The following is an 18,915-nucleotide window of genomic DNA, read 5'->3' as shown; positions in this document are numbered from 1 at the left end:
CCACATCCAAAGAACGGCGGATGGAAGCAGGGACTGCAGCCAGTGCAGTCTGTGTGCTGTGGGCCGCTGAGAGGTTCAGCAAAAGACACATAATTGATGGACGGAATGCCCCCCAGTCAAGAGATCTGGGTTAAATCCATCATTCTTTTGCTCACCATGCCACCACAGTTTAGACCTGGCTATATGCAAATCAGTTTTGATCCTGTGCTTCATGGGAACAGTCCATCCCGAACTGCCAAGCCAGGTCCTCCCTGGACCGGAAACACGCATCCTAGGACCGAGATCCCATGTATTTTATGTAGCATTGAGTATCATCTGCAGACTGATGGATCCTGATGCTGCTGTCTGTAAGGATGGATCCCAGAGATCCCATGTATTTTTTGTAGCGTTGAGTATCATCTGCAGACTGATGGATCCTGATGCTGCTGTCTGTAAGGATGGATCCCAGAGATCCCATGTATTTTATGTAGCGTTGAGTATCATCTGCAGACTGATGGATCCTGATGCTGCTGTCTGTAAGGATGGATCCCAGAGATCCCATGTATTTTATGTAGCGTTGAAGATCATCTGCAGACTGATGGATCTTGATGCTGCTGTCTGTAAGGATGGATCCCAGAGATCCCATGTATTTTATGTAGCGTTGAGTATCATCTGCAGACTGATGGATCCTGATGCTGCTGTCTGTAAGGATGGATCCCAGAGATCCCATGTATTTTATGTAGTGTTGAGTATCATCTGCAGACTGATGGATCCTGATGCTGCTGTCTGTAAGGATGGATCCCAGAGATCCCATGTATTTTATGTAGCGTTGAGTATCATCTGCAGACTGATGGATCCTGATGCTGCTGTCTGTAAGGATGGATCCCAGAGATCCCATTTATTTTATGTAGCGTTGAGTATCATCTGCAGACTGATGGATCCTGATGCTGCTGTCTGTAAGGATGGATCCCAGAGATCCCATGTATTTTTTGTAGCGTTGAGTATCATCTGCAGACTGATGGATCCTGATGCTGCTGTCTGTAAGGATGGATCCCAGAGATCCCATGTATTTTATGGAGCGTTGAGTATCATCTGCAGACTGATGGATCTTGATGCTGCTGTCTGTAAGGATGGATCCCAGAGATCCCATGTATTTTATGTAGCGTTGAGTATCATCTGCAGACTGATGGATCCTGATGCTGCTGTCTGTAAGGATGGATCCCAGAGATCCCATGTATTTTATGTAGCGTTGAGTATCATCTGCAGACTGATGGATCCTGATGCTGCTGTCTGTAAGGATGGATCCCAGAGATCCCATGTATTTTATGTAGTGTTGAGTATCATCTGCAGACTGATGGATCTTGACGCTGCTGTCTGTAAGGATGGATCCCAGAGATCCCATGTATTTTATGTAGCGTTGAGTATCATCTGCAGACTGATGGATCCTGATGCTGCTGTCTGTAAGGATGGATCCCAGAGATCCCATGTATTTTATGTAGCGTTGTGTATCATCTGCAGACTGATGGATATTGACGCTGCTGTCTGTAAGGATGGATCCCAGAGATCCCATGTAGAGGTTAAAGATGAAGAGAGAAAGGATGGGGCTCTGAGGTACTTTGCTGGAGACGGGGATTTTCTGTGATCTTGCTGAACCTATTTGCATGAACTGGTGCCAGCTGGTGAGGTTGGATTTGAACCATTTCAAGACCGGGTCTGAAAATCCTGCTTGTTGTTTCAGGGTGTCGATCAAAGCTGGATGATCGTCTGTGTCGAAGGCTGCAGAGAGATCCAGGAACAGGACCATGATGTCAGGAGTTTTTCTTGTTGTTGAGAAGGAGGGTGTTGTTGTCTGCTTGGAGTGTGGCTGTCTAAGTGCAGCTACATGATCTGAAGACAGATTGGTCGTCCTGTAGAGTATTAGCCTTGCGGAAGTGCTGCTGTAGAGTATGGCAACTGCTTTCTTGTTGATCTTCCCTATGAATGGAAGGTGCTTAAAGGGCCCAGAAGTTTGTGAAGTCGGCTGGGCCCAGGGATGGTTTCTTTGGCAGTAGAAAGATCTGAAGTCTCTGAACAGTGCTTGAAAGTGTCCTATGGCTAAGGGAGATGTTGACAGTGTAGTAGAAGGGCTTAAGGGCCTCTCCTTGAAGCAATTTGATGATGGATGAAGGAAGGGTCTCGTCTTCATCAGAGATTTCTTAGACTAGAGTTTAGGATATTGGGGAGATCCATGCGTGAGACTGGATTGAAGAAGATCCATTGGGTGGCGTGGCAATGGGGGATGGTTGGAAGCAGAGGGAGTGTGGAAGTGGTGATAATGTTGATCTGATTTGTTTGATGGCATTGCACTGTTTTCGTATGGCGTGATTGTTTTCGTTACGCTCTGACATCTGTGGTGGTCTGAAGTGTCTAGCAAGTAATTGAATGTATTACAGAAGGAAGTCTGATGGAGTGGAAGGTGATTATTCTTATTTTCGATTGTCCTTGATTCTCTGGTGTAGTATAAGCATTGGTGAAAGGGATGGGAAGGTGGTCTGTCCAGTTGAGGATGGAAAGGTGGTCTGTCCAGTTGAGGACGGAGAGGTGGTCGGTCCAGTTGAGGATAGAAAGGTGGTCAGTCCAGTCAAAGGCTATAGGTGTCTAGCCGCAGATATTGGGAGATGCTGATAGAATGAGGCCTGGTGTGTTGCCTTTGTGTTGGGTTATTGATGAGTTGTTTCATTTCCAGTGTCTTTAGAAGTGTGTAGAAGGCGTCCTTCATGTATCTTGTGTTGGCGGTGGAAGTCTTCGAAGAATGTGTGGTGGCTGCGTTGAATGGAGGCCGTTAGTGTATACTGAGGATGCTGTTTTGGAGATTGCTAGAGGTCAATAGCAGGAGAGGAGCTTGAAAGAGGTGGGTCTTGTAGAATTCCTAATATGGAGGGTCAGAGTGTCCGGTGTGTGACTGCAAACCTCCCGCGTCCTGGTTTGAGTGTGTGATCTATGTATGGAAGCATCTAATTTTAGGGATGAGGACGCCCAGGGTGTGCCTGAAGGAGGGTGTGAACCAGGCTGGAGGTTGAAACTAGGTTGTGTCACTGCACAGTGTGCATTAATGAACATCAATCAAGAAATGCACATATAATTTACCTTTTTCCATTCTTTTAGTCTCAAAATGCTTCCTGTTTATTCTTGGTATATGGGCTGCACACATGGTTATTGCATTTATAAAAATGTGTTAGATTAGATATTTTCACATGGTTGTGTGTTGTTCTAAAATATGTCATGATGTCTCTAGGACAAAGTTTGTTTTTTAAATTAGTGCCAAGTCTAAATCTTTCCATGCAGTTAGGCTCAAAGTGAGCACAGTGTCTTTCTAGGCAAGAACAGGACCAAAGAAGTGACGCCGTTGTCTGTGTCCTTGTCTGTGACACTGGCGCTGGTGCTCACAACCCTGATATGTGCGACTGGTACTTACAATCTGCATATGTGTGGCTGGTACTTACACTATTAAAGTAGGATTGGTATATACAGTCTGGGCAGGTGTGGCAGATACTGTGGTGACTCTTTTTTGTGAGTAAGAGCACACTCTACAAATATACACTTATTTCTTGCAATCTCATCCCTGCAGGTAAAACTTCAAGAGTGGCGGCGTCTTCTGAAGAAAGAGGAAAAAAATATTCAGGAGTCTAAAGTCAAGGAAGAGGAACAATATAAAACCATGAGGGTGAGTGGCTGCAGTGAGTGCTGTGTCTCTGTGTGTCTGTATATGTCTATGCCATGTCTTTGTAAGGACACACAGAGGCTGATGAGTCGCCCTACAGACTGGGTCATGATCCACACCAAATAAATATACTGACCGCAGTCACTGTGCTTGGATATTGGGACTGAAATCAGCCAAGGGCTTGTCCTAAAATAAATAAAAACAAGAATTACTCTTCTGACCTTAAGTTAGTACTTACATACTGGTGTGTGATAGTGTGTGTGTGCACAAATATCGCATTCGCTGGCTGTGAGTAAATACCAGTGTGTGTGTTTGTGCACACATGCGTATGTGTGTGCGTGCATATTCATGCTTAGGGGCATGTGTTTAATTATGTATTCATGTATGGATGGCCCTGGAGTTATTCATGGGAGTGTATGCATGTCTACTCATCTCTGTGTTTTTGTGGGCATCAACGAATGTTTCTGTGTGTCTTCGTATGCATGTATATATGTTGAGCCATAGAGTATCCAGATGCATGTGCTCATATCTGTACATGTGTGTTTGAGGGTTGACTATGCTTCAGTCTGGATTTATTGGCTGTGGGTTTGTACTTGCATATGTGAATACTGGTCTAGGGGTTTGCTTATCGCATAATCTGGTGGTATTTGTGAGTGGGCAAAAAAATGGCATCTGTATGTGTGTGCGTCTGTGAGCTTGTGTGTGCATAGGTCTGGAGTTATACATCAGTCTGTATGTATGTGTGTGTGTCTGTGAGCTTGTGTGTGCATAGGTCTGGAGTCATACATCAGTCTGTATGTGTGTGCGTCTGTGAGCTTGTGTGCATAGGACTGGAGTTATACATCAGTCCGTATGTGTGTGCGTCTGTGAGCTTGTGTGTGTGCATAGGTCTGGAGTTATACATCAGCCTGTCTGTGTGTGCGTCTGTGAGCTTGTGTGTGCATAGGTCTGGAGTCATACATCAGTCTGTATGTGTGTGCGTCTGTGAGCTTGTGTGCATAGGACTGGAGTTATACATCAGTCCGTATGTGTGTGCGTCTGTGAGCTTGTGTGTGTGTGTATAGGTCTGGAGTTATACATCAGTCTGTATGTGTGTGCGTCTGTGAGCTTGTGTGTGTGCATAGGTCTGGAGTTATACATCAGTCTGTATGTGTGTGCATCTGTGAGCTTGTGTGTGCATAGGATTGGAGTTATACATCAGTCTGTATGTGTGTGCGTCTGAGCTTGTGTGTGTGTATAGGTCTGGAGTTATACATCAGTCTGTTAGTGTGTGAGCTTGTGTTTGCTTTAGGTCTGGAGTTATACATCAGTCTGTATATGTGTGCGTCTGTGAGCTTGTGTGTGCATAGGTCTGGAGTTATACATCAGTCTGTATGTGTGTGCATCTGTGAGCTTGTGTGTGCATAGGTCTGGAGTTATACATCAGTCTGTATGTGTGTGCGTCTGTGAGCTGTGTGTGCACAGGTCTGGAGTTATACATCAGTCTGTAAGAGTGTGCATCTGTGAGCTTGTGTGTGCATAGGTCTGGAGTTATACATCAGTCTCTATGTGTGTACGTCTGTGAGCTTGTGTGTGCACAGGTCTGGAGTTTTACACCAATGAGATTACCTAGGCATCTCTTTGTGAATATGTGGATGTATGGGTGTGCCTATGCGAGAGTGAATCTGCTGGGTTTGTTTATACACAGTCTGGAGATATTCATCTGTAAATGTGTACTACTGAGGTCATTTGCCTCTGGTGTCCTGAAGTCTGTCCTACTATGGCTCGACACTGGGTCAGGGACATCCCTCTCTGCCCTTGACTCCCAGGATAGCGAGGTCGAGCAGTCAAAGGCTTCTCACGGAGGCAGAGGGCAGGACAGGCATTCAGAACTCAACAGTCAAACAACAGACACAATAATGTTATGTCTAGCCCTGTTCTTAAGAACTAAAGTCCTTTAAGCACAAATAAAGGGAAACACCACACAGTTCAATAAAGGTACAGTTGCAGGGTTGCAATGTACAATCCCCCAAAAAGCACTGTACCCCCTCTGGTGCCCTTCTCCCTCTGCAAAATTTTTAATGTCTGTGGTCTCCTGTATGTTCTCAGTGCCCGGATACACTCGTAGGTGATTAGCCGCGCTCTATAAATCCTGTTTGATTGGTTGATGTCATATGGGCATAGGCTTTATTCAAGCACAGACTCAGTTCGCTCTGGGTCACTCCACTGGCTGCTGCGTAGATCAGTTCAATGGCTTTTGCCTCAAAGAGTTCACACGGGCAAAAATTATATTGCTCCGCTGCAGATTTCTCTGCCCTGCTATACCTACTCTGCGGGGGCGTGCTCATAGTGCCCATTTCTGTATAAGCGGAGTCAGCTATGCGGATCGTTAGGGAAGCCTCATTTGGGACAAGGACTGCTGGCGATAATCAGTTCAGCAGACCTACACGACGACACTCGTCTTTGTCGCTGTGGCCTCTTAGGCCCGTTGCACACAGATACTCGCTCATAGCAGTTGCAGCCTCAGGGTCTAGTATTCAGCGGATGGTCATCATTGGCAGTTGCAGCTTCCCAGGCCGGATCAGTTCTTTCCATCAATGTTGCTGGTGGTTCTTCTTAGGCAGGTGTGATATCAGGCAGCAGCAGGCACTTATCAGGGCATCGTACGACCCAGTGGTGATTCTCACTTGAATGACTCTGCTTTCTGTGGATGTTTCTCATGCCAAGGATATGCTGGGCTTCTCTCCTTGACAGGCAGTACTCTTTCAGCACGTCACGCCCTCCTTACCTTTCTCACCAGGCAGGCTCCTAGGTGCTAGGCAGGTCCTCAGCTCTCCCTGAAAGTGATGCAGGCTCCTAGGTGCTAGGCAGGTCCTCAGCTCTCCCTGAAAGTGATGCAGGCTCCTAGGTGCTAGGTAGGTCCTCAGCTCTTCCTGAAAGTGATGCAGGCTCCTAGGTGCTAGGCAGGTCCTCAGCTCTTCCTGAAAGTGATGCAGGCTCCTAGGTGCTAGGCAGGTCCACAGCACTTTCTGAAAGTGATGCAGGCTCCTGGGTGCTAGGCAGGTCCTCAGCTCTCCCTGAAAGTGATGCAGGCTCCTAGGTGCTAGGTAGGTCCTCAGCTCTTCCTGAAAGTGATGCAGGCTCCTAGGTGCTAGGCAGGTCCCCAGCTCTTCCTGAAAGTGATGCAGGCTCCTAGGTGCTAGGCAGGTCCTCAGCTCTCCTGAAAGTGATGCAGACTCCTGGTTGCTAGGCAGGTCCTCAGCTCTTCCTGAAAGTGATGCAGGCTCCTAGGTGCTAGGCAGGTCCTCAGCACTTTCTGAAAGTGATGCAGGCTCCTAGGTGCTAGGCAGGTCCTCAGCTCTTTCTGAAAGTGATGCAGGCTCCTAGGTGCTAGGTAGGTCCTCAGCTCTCCTGAAAGTAATGCAGTCTCCTAGCTGCTAGGTAGGTCCTCAGCTCTCCTGAAAGTGATGCAGGCTCCTAGGTGCTAGGCAGGTCCTCAGCTCTTCCTGAAAGTGATGCAGGCTCCTAGGTGCTAGGTAGGTCTTCAGCTCTTCCTGAAAGTGATGCAGGCTCCTAGGTGCTAGGTAGGTCTTCAGCTCTCCTGAAAGTAATGCAGTCTCCTAGCTGCTAGGCAGGTCCTCAGCTCTCCTGAAAGTGATGCAGGCTCCTAGGTGTTAGGCAGGTCCTCAGCTCTTCCTGAAAGTGATGCAGGCTCCTAGGTGCTAGGTAGGTCTTCAGCTCTCCTGAAAGTAATGCAGTCTCCTAGCTGCTAGGCAGGTCCTCAGCTCTTCCTGAAAGTGATGCAGGCACCTAGGTGCTAGGTAGGTCTTCAGCTCTTCCTGAAAGTGATGCAGGCTCCTGGGTGCTAGGCAGGTCCTCAGCTCTTCCTGAAAGTGATGCAGGCTCCTAGGTGCTAGGTAGGTCTTCAGCTCTCCTGAAAGTAATGCAGTCTCCTAGGTGCTAGGCAGGTCCTCAGCTCTTCCTGAAAGTGATGCAGGCTCCTAGGTGCTAGGTAGGTCTTCAGCTCTTCCTGAACGTGATGCAGGCTCCTGGGTGCTAGGCAGGTCCTCAGCTCTTTCTGAAAGTGATGCAGGCTCCTAAGTGCTAGGCAGGTCCTCAGCTCTCCTGAAAGTGATGCAGACTCCTGGGTGCTAGGTAGGTCTTCAGCTCTTCCTGAAAGTGATGCAGGCTCCTAGGTGCTAGGTAGGTCTTCAGCTCTTCCTGAAAGTGATGCAGGCTCCTGGGTGCTAGGCAGGTCCTCAGCTCTTTCTGAAAGTGATGCAGGCTCCTAGGTGCTAGGCAGGTCCCCAGCTCTACCTGAAAGTGATGCAGGCTCCTAGGTGCTAGACATATCCTCAGCGTTTCCTGAAAGTGATGCAGGCTCCTAGGTGCTAGGCAGATCATCAGCTCTCCTGAAAGTGATGCAGGCTCCTAGGTGCTAGGCAGGTCCTCAGCGCTTCCTGAAAGTGATGCAGGCTCCTAGGTGCTAGGCAGGTCCTCAGCTGTTCCTGAAAGTGATGCAGGCTCCTAGGTGCTAGGCAGGTCCTCAGCTCTTTCTGAAAGTGATGCAGGCTCCTAGGTGCTAGGTAGGTCCTCAGCTCTCCTGAAAGTAATGCAGTCTCCTAGCTGCTAGGCATGTCCTCAGCTCTTCCTGAAAGTGATGCAGGCTCCTAGGTGCTAGGCTGGTCCTCAGCTCTTCCTGAAAGTAATGCAGTCTCCTAGCTGCTAGGCAGCTCCTCAGCTCTTCCTGAAAGTGATGCAGGCTCCTAGGTGCTAGGCAGGCCCTCAGCCCTTCCTGAAAGTGATGCAGGCTCCTGGGTGCTAGGCAGGTCCTCAGCTCTTCCTGAAAGTGATACAGGATCCTGGGTGCTAGGCAGGTCCTCAGCTCTTCCTGAAAGTGATGCCGACTTCAGGTGCTTTTCCCTCAGCTCCGGGAGACGGTCTGTTATGCAGACACCAGCTCTGGTCACACAGCGATCCGAGTACCATACAAAGCACTCCTGTCCTTGGTCAAGATGATCTCAAAAGCGGGTGATTTGGGTCCTTCTTTACTGTACTCATCTTGCAGACACCAGCCCTGGTCACACAGCCATCCGTGTAGTGTACAAAGCACTCCCGTCCTTGGTCAACATGATCTTGAAAGCGGGTGATTTGGGTCCTTCTTTACTGCACTCATCTTGCAGACACCAGCCCTGGTCACACAGCAATCCGAGTACCGTACAGAGCACTCCTGTCCTTGGTCAAGATGATCTCGAAAGTGGGTGATTTGGGTCCTTCTTTACTGTACTCATCTTGCAGACTCCAGCCCTGGTCACACAGCGATCCGAGTACCGTACTGAGCACTCCCGTCCTTGGTCAAGATGATCACAAAAGCGGGTGATTTGAGTCCTTCTTTACTGTACTCATCTAGCAGACACCAGCCCTGGTCACACAGCGATCCAAGTACCGTACAAAGCACTCCTGTCCTTGGTCAAGATGATCTCGAAAGCGGGTGATTTGGGTCCTTCTTTACTGTACTCATCTAGCAGACACCAGCCTTGGTCACACAGCGATCCGAGTACCGTAAAGAGCACTCCGGTCCTTGGTCAAGAAGATCTCGAAAGCGGGTGATTTGGGTCCTTCTTTACTGTACTCATCTTGCAGACACCAGCCCTGGTCACAAAGTGATCCGAGTACCGTACAGAGCACTCCCGTCCTTGGTTAAGATGATCTCGAAAGCGGGTGATTTGGGTCCTTCTTTATTGTACTTGTCTGGCAGACAACAGCCCTGGTCACACAGCGATCCGAGTGCCGTACAAAGCACTCCCATCTTTGGTCAAGATGATCTCAAAAGCGTGGTGCTTTGGGTCCTACTTTATTGTACTCGTCTGGCAGACAACAGCCCTGGTCACACAGTGATCCAAGTACCGTACAGAGCACTCCCGTCCTTGGTCAAGATGATATCGAAAGCGGGTGATTTGGGTCCTTCTTTATTGTACTCGTCTTGCAGACACCAGCCCTGGTCACACAGCGATCCGAGTACTGTACAAAGCACTCCCGTCCTTGGTCAAGATGATCTCAAAAGCGGGTGATTTGGGTCCTTATTTACTATATTCATTTTGCAGACACCGGCCCTGGTCACACAGCGATCCGAGTACCGTACAGAACACTTCCGTCCTTGGTCAAGATGATCTCGAAAGCGGGTGATTTGGGTCCTTCTTTACTGTACTCATCTAGCAGACACCAGCCCTGGTCACACAGCGTTCCGAGTACCGTACAAAGCACTCTGGTCCTTGGTCAAGATGATCCCGAAAGCATGGTAATTTGAGTCCTACTTTATTGTACTCATTGAGGAGACAGGGAAAGCAGATCCGTCATCTAAGGCTTTGGAACTGTTTTTGTTGAGGACTCTGAATTCAAAATTGACTATGAAAGTTGATTCCTTTAAATCAACAGTGAAGCATATAATTGATATGCCCCCCGCCGATGTCACAAAATACCTTTCATTCGTCTTGAGCGGGCTAAAGGTGCCTGCATTACATCAAACTCACAAAATGTTAATAAATCATGGTGGTGATGAGGTATAAGTCTCTCAATTTAACAACATACATTTTTACCATTACAAATCTGTATGCAACATATATGCCAATAATATGAAAAACTTAGCAAAATAGGCTGCATATTAGATTTGTCATGGTGCACACCTTTAAATATCTCTAAAACAATTAATGCAAACGTGTTGTTTCCTTAGAGACTATGACTGATCTGTGTTTCTTCCGAAATTTAATTAAGACTACTTCATTGACACTACCTGTATACTAGTGCACAGCACAGGAGCAGAACCCTCTACCTGTATACAAGTGACACATCATAGAAGCACAACACTCTACCTGTATACCAGTGACAGAGCATAGGAGGAGCACAAGAGCACAACCATCTACATGTATACTAGTGACACATGACAGGAGCAAATCCTCCACCTGTATACTAGTGGCATAGCACAAGAACACAACCCTCCACCTGTATACTAGTGACACATACAGGAGCACAACCCTCTACCTTTATATTAGTGGCACAGCACACAAGCACAACCCTCACTATATTAGCGACATAGCACAGGAGCACAAACCTCTACCCTTATAGTAGCAATACTAATGAGACATCATAGAAGAACAGCTTTCTAACTGTAAACTAGGGACAGCACAGAAGCACAATCCTCTACCTGTATACTAGTGACACATACAGGAGCACAACCCTCCACCTCTATACTAGTGAGACATCACATTAGCACAACCCTCTACCTGAATGGTAGTGAGACATCACAGGAGCACAATCCTCTACCTGAATAGTAGTGACACATAAGAGGAACACAACCCTCTAACTCTATTACTATTGGCACAGCAAAGCAACACAACCCTCCACCTGTATAATAGTGACACACCACAGGAGTGCAATCTTCCACCCATATACTTGTGACCCATTACAGCGGCGCAACCCTCTGCCTTTTCTTTTTAATTATTCAAATTCCATAGTGCGTGTCATCTTTGGCTTCAAGCCTTGAACTGCAGAATAAAGGATCGTGCAATTGTCTATGCAATGCAGAGAAAAATCCTGCTTCCCTTATTAAGCAGCTGGCTCTCCTTGGAGCCCCCGAATAATACTAAGCTTGCTTCTGGGAATATTTTGTGTAAAGTCTGACATACCTCAAATAATTACTACCAAACATCTTCTAATTTCGAGCACTTGAAAAATGTGTGGAGCCAATTTCTTGTCCCTTGCTGATGACAGCGGAAACAGTTATCATGGACTAATGGGTCTATTTTATGAAGGGTTACTGGAGTATAATATGCCATCCAACGAGATAAGAACGAATTTCTTTAAAAATGTGCTGCTCGTAAAGATGTACGCCCTGTCTCTGTATACCTTGGCTGTCCCCCCAAATATTTGCTACCACGAAGTTGACTATCCGTCCAAAACTTGAAAAGAACCGGTTACACTGTCCCCCACATCTGGAAAGAATCTCCTCCCAAGAGATACATTTACCCCATACAGGAAAATCTCCACATTCTTTAAAACCTATTGAATTCCAAAACTTCATCTCCTGATCTGATAGCGAAAACCCTAAAAACCTGCTCTGACGGAGGTGCCAAAATGAAGTATCAAAAATGGCCTGATAAAATTTACTAAGAGCGTACAATGGTCCTCTGAACCCCTGAAGAAGCTTGTATCTAGACTTTTTGGGTAGTTTCACTGTTTTAATAAAAGCTGGTAGACTTATTTCAGATTCCTGCACCATTCTGGTTAAAAAACAATCATCAAATCTCCCTGCTCCCATCCAAAACCCTTGCCAATGTGTTAATTAAGCGGTACAAAAGGGGGTGGTGATGGACGGAGCATCAGAACCAATCAAACACTCACACCCAGTCAACAGATCTGGGTTTGATCCATCACCGTTCTTTAGCCCACTCTGCATCCCAGTTCAGACATGGCCATATGCAAATCAGTCTGACCCTGTGCCTCATGGGAACAGTCCAGCCCGAACTGCCAAGCCATGCCTTCCCTGGACCGGAAACAAGCTTCCTAGGACCGGTTTCTGGCATTTCAGCCGTCTTCAGCCAGGCTTGCTTGAATCCAGTGGCAATGTGAGCAAGGGACTAACGTCTGAGCATACCCTGCCAACCTATGGCGAACAAAGCGGTACAAAAGGGGGTGGTGATGGACGGAGCATCAGAACCAATCAAACACTCACACCCAGTCAACAGATCTGGGTTTGATCCATCACCGTTCTTTAGCCCACTCTGCCACCCCAGTTCAGACCTGGCCATATGCAAATCAGTCTGACCCTGTGCCTCATGGGAACAGTCCAGCCCGAACTGCCAAGCCATGCCTTCCCTGGACCGGAAACAAGCTTCCTAGGACCGGTTTCTGGCATTTCAGCCGTCTTCAGCCAGGCTTGCTTGAATCCAGTGGCAAAGTGAGCAAGGGACTCACGTCCGAGCATACCCTGCCAACCTATGGCGAACAAAGCGGTACAAAAGGGGGTGGTGATGGACGGAGCATCAGAACCAATCAAACACTCACACCCAGTCAACAGATCTGGGTTTGATCCATCACCGTTCTTTAGCCCACTCTGCCACCCCAGTTCAGACATGGCCATATGCAAATCAGTCTGACCCTGTGCCTCATGGGAACAGTCCAGCCCGAACTGCCAAGCCATGCCTTCCCTGGACCGGAAACAAGCTTCCTAGGACCGGTTTCTGGCATTTCAGCCGTCTTCAGCCAGGCTTGCTTGAATCCAGTGGCAAAGTGAGCAAGGGACTCACGTCTGAGCATACCCTGCCAACCTATGGCGAACAAAGCGGTACAAAAGGGGGTGGTGATGGACGGAGCATCAGAACCAATCAAACACTCACACCCAGTCAACAGATCTGGGTTTGATCCATCACCGTTCTTTAGCCCACTCTGCCACCCCAGTTCAGACATGGCCATATGCAAATCAGTCTGACCCTGTGCCTCATGGGAACAGTCCAGCCCGAACTGCCAAGCCATGCCTTCCCTGGACCGGAAACAAGCTTCCTAGGACCGGTTTCTGGCATTTCAGCCGTCTTCAGCCAGGCTTGCTTGAATCCAGTGGCAAAGTGAGCAAGGGACTCACGTCTGAGCATACCCTGCCAACCTATGGCGAACAAAGCGGTACAAAAGGGGGTGGTGATGGACGGAGCATCAGAACCAATCAAACACTCACACCCAGTCAACAGATCTGGGTTTGATCCATCACCGTTCTTTAGCCCACTCTGCCACCCCAGTTCAGACATGGCCATATGCAAATCAGTCTGACCCTGTGCCTCACCACCCCCTTTTGTACCGCTTTGTTCGCCATAAGTTGGCAGGGTATGCTCAGACGTGAGTCCCTTGCTCACTTTGCCACTGGATTCAAGCAAGCCTGGCTGAAGACGGCTGACATGCCAGAAACCGGTCCTAGGAAGCTTGTTTCCGGTCCAGGGAAGGCATGGCTTGGCAGTTCGGGCTGGACTGTTCCCATGTTCCCATGGTAGTTTTCTATTCAATAACAGAATACACATCAGTTTTTTATGATTCTGAATGTGAAATAACCACACCAGGGATTCCTCCTCACTCTGTATGAGAGCCTTAGTAGGGCACACCCTCTGTGTCTCCTTCTGAGTGAACACATCCAGAGCCCTGGCAGGACAGGGGCAGCCTGCACACCACCTACATCCTCTCTTTCATCCCAGGGGCTCAAACTTCCCGCCCCTCCCATTTACATTCTATTGTGCCGATAATATCCACTCACACTTGACTTCAGCCAGTCTCCACTCAGCCTGTGTCTGGGTCTTTGACTGTTTCTGCCTGTGGCGGGTTCGCTTCCTTGCACTTTCATCATGGATCTAGCTTCTCTGCAGCTGCACAAATTCTGACCTCCCCACAGTTTGTGATGTGTCTGAGGAAAGGGGGAGGGCACGCTAGGGTTCTGAATTTTGAAAGTAGCTATTAACCCCTCAACCCTCCCCCTGAACTCCTTCTCTAGGGACGGCTTGTAGGAAGCTTTTTAATATCTAACCAGCTTTTGTGTCTTTGCTTACGACAGGACATGTTAACAACTGAGAAGAATAACATTGAATCTGGGTTTGAAAAACTGCGGCAACTCCTGAAAGAACATGAGCAAACACTTTGTGAAAAACTGGAGGAGATGGAGAAGAAAATGACCATGGTAGAAAATGCAAATATCACCAAACTGTCCAATCAAATCACCTCTCTCAACGCCCTGATAACAGTAATAGAAAAGAAGTGTGAGGAGCCAGCATGGGAACTCCTGAAGGTGAGATATCAATCAATCAATCAATCAATCTACTTGGATTTGTAGAGCACGGCTAATCACCCGTGAGGGTATCCAGGCGCTGGGCTCTTGCTGGCATCAGTTGAAAAGCCAGGTCTCGATTCCTTTTCTGAATTCAGGGAGAGAGGATGATGTTCGGAGGTGCAGGGGGAGGTCGTTCCAGGACTTTGCAGTGAGGTAGGAGAAGGAACGTCCTCCACTGTTGCTTCGGCGGATGTGGAAAGTGTGAGCGAGGGAGGTGAAGGGCAGGTGTCTGGAGGGTTGGTGGAGGTTCAGGCGTTCGTTGATGTATGCTGGCCCTTGGTTGTGGATGTCCTTATAGGCGTATGTCAACATCTTGAATTGGCATCTTTTCTGGATGGGGAGCCAGTGAAGGTTCCTGAGGTGGGTGGGGGGGTGTGGTTCCTCCCGGGAAGGTCCAGGATGAGTCTGGCATGTAAGTTCTGTATCGTCTGGAGTCTCAGGAGTTGGATGATGAGTCCTGCATAGTACGTGTTGTCGTAGCCCAGCCAGCTGGTGACTTGAACTTGAGTGACAGCTTACCTGGTGTTGATGGGGAGCCATCTGAAGATCTTTTGGAGCAGGTGGAGGGTGAGGAATCAGACGGAGGAGACTGCATTGATCTGGTCTTTCATGGTGAGTTTGCTGTCCAGAGTGATGCTGAGGATTCGTGTGTGGTCTGTCGGTGTGGGTGTGCATCTAAGAGGGTCATTAGGATGGCGGGCGGACTTTGTCAGCCCGCCATCCTCTTGGAGAATGGGACCACCCGCCATCGGTGCGGGGGTCCCGTTGCACACATTAGGATGCACCCGCCACACTGGCGGGCGCATCCTGCATACTTGACATTGCGGCGGGTGGTGCTCTCAGCACCGCCCGCCACAATGCCAAGAAGGCATGTTGTGCATGGAACTGCAGGGGGGTACCATAGGTACCCCCCATGTGCACCCCCACCCCCCAGGATCCCTGGGGGCCCGCTATGGGCACCCAATGGCAAAAACCACCCACCTATCCGTGGTGGCAACGGGTTCCCGCCTGCATAATAATATGGATGGCGGTGTCTACCAGACACCGCCACCATATAAAATGCTTTTCCGCCCGGTAGGCAATCGGGCGGATTGCCTACTGGCGGACGGTCTTCCCGTCCGCCAGGGTCCCGCCGCCATGGTAATGTGGCAGGGGTAAATTTGTAGCGGGCGGAGGTTTTTGGCGGGCGGATCGCCACCACCATACCGGCGGTGGCGATCCGCCCGTTATCCTGTATTTACAACACTAAGTTAGCATAAACGAGATAGTTGTTAGCAAGCCAGCTTGTCGTTTCTGCTGCGCTGCACACGACACTGTTGTTATGTGTTGTTCATTTTAGAAATGCTGACTCGACTTTGCCTTACAGGATAACAAACTGTTGTTTCACATTCTTAACCGTGAAATGTGCCCTTGGTCTGTACATCATGTAAAGAACGAGTCTGGGTCACTAGAAGGTACAGAGTGTTGTGATTAGATTGATCGTACCACTTCTTAGACATATCATACATGCAGCTGCCAATATCTGAAGGACAAGCGTCTTTAATATTGCAGAACAGTTTGGGTTTGCACACATTCGAACAGAAGAGCTGATGCATGAGAGAGCTAGCTGATCCTTTGATGTGATTCTACTAAGCTGATCTATACGGTATGGGGTCCCCCCTGTTAACCTAAGAGACCTTCTAATAGTCTAATAATAATGTATTAGATTTTAGGGAAAGGAGTGTGGCTATATACCACTGTCATTATTAGTATGATTGCTCCTTTCATTTTGTATGGTATTGTAACAATGCTTATGGTTCTGATCTGTACTTTTAGTCTGCTAGTGTTAGCCAAAGTACTGCATCTAAGGACGCGAGGTTTATAAAATAAACTCTTTAAACTTTACCGTGTCTGTATTATTCTGTTGTGGACTAACAAATTGATACGAACAGGTATTTCGGATTCCCACCACTCCTGAGAAATATCTAAGTCGCTTGTTCTGGTTTGTCTATACATTGGGACCGCCTAGCTAGATCTAGGCTAACGAATGGGACACTAAGCTAGTCGGATAAGGGGTTCTGGGTTCTGAGGGGAGTTTTCTGGTACACCACAATTCTCTGAGGTCCTGGTCTCCTGCGCATAGTTCTGTGCATAAGCAGAATCCCTGCAACAATCCTAATGGACCCCTAAGTTAGGAGGGCCATCAGGTGTCGTTCCACAGGGAGGTGTTATTCCCAGAAAATTGGCACTTCCGTCTTATCCATGTTGAGCTTCAGGCAGATGGTCTTCATCCAGTCGGTGACGCTTGTCATGCAGTTGTGGGAGTTCGTCCTGGTGGTGGAAAGGTTTTCTGTGAGCGAGAGGATGAGCTGGGCATCATTTGTGTAGGATATGAAGTTGAGGCCGTGGGTTCTGACGATGTCGGCCAAAGGCGTCATGTACGTGTTGAACAGGGTGGGTCTGATTGAGCAGCCTTGAAGGACGCCGCAAATGATGCTCTTGAGTTCCGTAGCAGAGGGTGGTTGGCAGATCTTTTGGGTGCATCCTGTGAGGAAGGATGTGATCCATTTGAGGGCGTCTCCCTGGATCCGGATGTGGTGGATTCTTTTGATGAGGGTGTGGTGAGATACGGTGTCGAACGCTGCTGAGAGGTCGAGAGGATCATGGCCGCTGTCTCCCCACGGTTGAGGAGGGACCTACTGTCATCGGTGGTGGTGATCAGGACAGTCTTGGTGCTGTGGTTGGTGTGGAAGCCAGTTTGGGAGGTGTCCAGCAGATTGTTGCTCTCCAGTTGCTCGGTGAGTTGATGATTGATCCCCTTCTCAGGGACTTTGGCTGGGAAGGGGAGCAGAGAGATGGGGTGGTAGTTCTTGAGTTCTCTAGGGTCGGCGGAGGGTATCTTGAGGAGGGGGTCTGACCTCTGCATGTTTCCATTGATCAGTAAAGGTGGCTGTGTTGGGGCGTGGCCGGCAGCCAAGCATGGCGGCCGCATCGTAACCGAGCTCCGGACCTGGGCCGCCGATATCCTGCATAATACCCGCCAGTGGACGCAGGGCAGCCTCCTGTGAGACCGGGAAAGGTTGCGGTAGCGGGCGGGAGGACCCGGTGCGACCAACGCCGCAAGAGAGCCGTGAACGACGGTGAATTGGTCCCCGAAGGCCGGGCGGAGGAAAAGGCAGCCGCACCCGGAGAGCTGCATCGTGGTGACGGCCTACGCACGAAGAAGCCAATACGCTACGGGAAACCTGGCGAGCGGCCGTGCAGCCTAAAGCGCATGAGCACACGAGTGGAGCCCGGAGGGAACGGAGGTGGCGGCTGCCATGACTGGTGAATTGCACGACACCAGACGGGCGGGACCAGCAACTAATTGAGACCGAGGCTGCGTGCGGCCTACCGCCTCACAGGCCTGATGCGAAACGCAGTGGTGCCCTGCTGAGAAGCGGAGAGGCGGGACGCTGCGCCGGCCGGGTGAGTTTGTGAAGCGCCGGCCTGACGGAGGTGGACTGTGGGAGAAGCGGTGTAGCAGGGAATAACTGGGCGATAATTTGGAAATGGCGGCGCAGGAGGCGACAGAAGGAAGGGGGAGATCATGAGATGCCTGTGGCGGCGAGGTGGAAAGCACACAAAAGCGCCTGGAGAGATCTCTGTTCGTAACATGCAAGCACCACAACCAAGGTGACGTGAATGGATTGTGAGAGGGCGATGTGTCACAAACTGGGAGAGGTTGCAAGACGTGAGGCCCACCGCATGCTCTGGGCGTCCGCTCCCTTCCCAGCAACCGCGGTGTAAGCAGGGTGACGCTGTCGTGCCGGTGCTCTGGGCGGGCCGCTGTGGAGAAGACGGCGTCAACCACCACCATTGACTGCATTAGGGCACAGTTCGGATGAGGGGACACCGTACCCATGCGACAGTGGGAAACACTAGCAGACACGCCGGATAGTGTGACCTGAGGACGCGCGCCACAAAGCGGGAAGCGGTTATCCACGTCACTTATTGCTGCACTGGCCTGCAGGATGGGGCGCAAGGGAGTACGACAACCTGACCAGGGCGGACAAGATTGCGTCCCGGACACGGCGGACCCTACCGGGGGCAAGTCCGGACCAGGGTGTGCGGCGTCGTCAGCGACGTCCGGCCCAGTGGATAAACTGGATCTCATTTTTCAAGAAGTGCGCGACTCCAGGAAGGCACTAGAGCTACAAATAGGGACACTGTCTGCTGGCCTTGGGTTGCTCCGAGCGGACCACACTAAGTTGGCGGATAAGGTGAAGATGCACACTACGACGCTGGAAGATGTCGTACCACGGCAGGCTCAGAATGAAACCAAGGTTCTACGACTGCAGGAACAAGTAACCACCCTGTTGGATCGTGTGGAGGATGCGGAGGGAAGAGCCCGAAGGAACAACATACGAGTCATTGGACT

General features: G+C 49.4%; 1 protein-coding gene across 1 annotated transcript in view; it reads left to right on the top strand.

Annotated features, from left to right (window-relative positions):
* LOC146869302 (E3 ubiquitin-protein ligase TRIM39-like) overlaps positions 1-18,915 on the top strand; it is a 102,007-nt gene that overhangs the window by 8,373 nt on the left and 74,719 nt on the right. The window contains exons 2-3 of the mRNA XM_085647111.1: positions 3,587-3,682; positions 14,244-14,474. Coding sequence (XP_085503237.1) covers positions 3,587-3,682; positions 14,244-14,474 — 327 coding nt within the window. The remainder of the gene's footprint in view (positions 1-3,586; positions 3,683-14,243; positions 14,475-18,915) is intronic.

This window comes from Triturus cristatus, chromosome 1_1, assembly GCF_964204655.1.
Source record: "Triturus cristatus chromosome 1_1, aTriCri1.1, whole genome shotgun sequence".
NCBI classification, from domain to species: domain Eukaryota; kingdom Metazoa; phylum Chordata; class Amphibia; order Caudata; family Salamandridae; genus Triturus; species Triturus cristatus.
The sequence above is the reverse complement of the archived record's forward strand: the minus strand, read 5'-3'. Positions and strand labels throughout refer to the sequence as shown.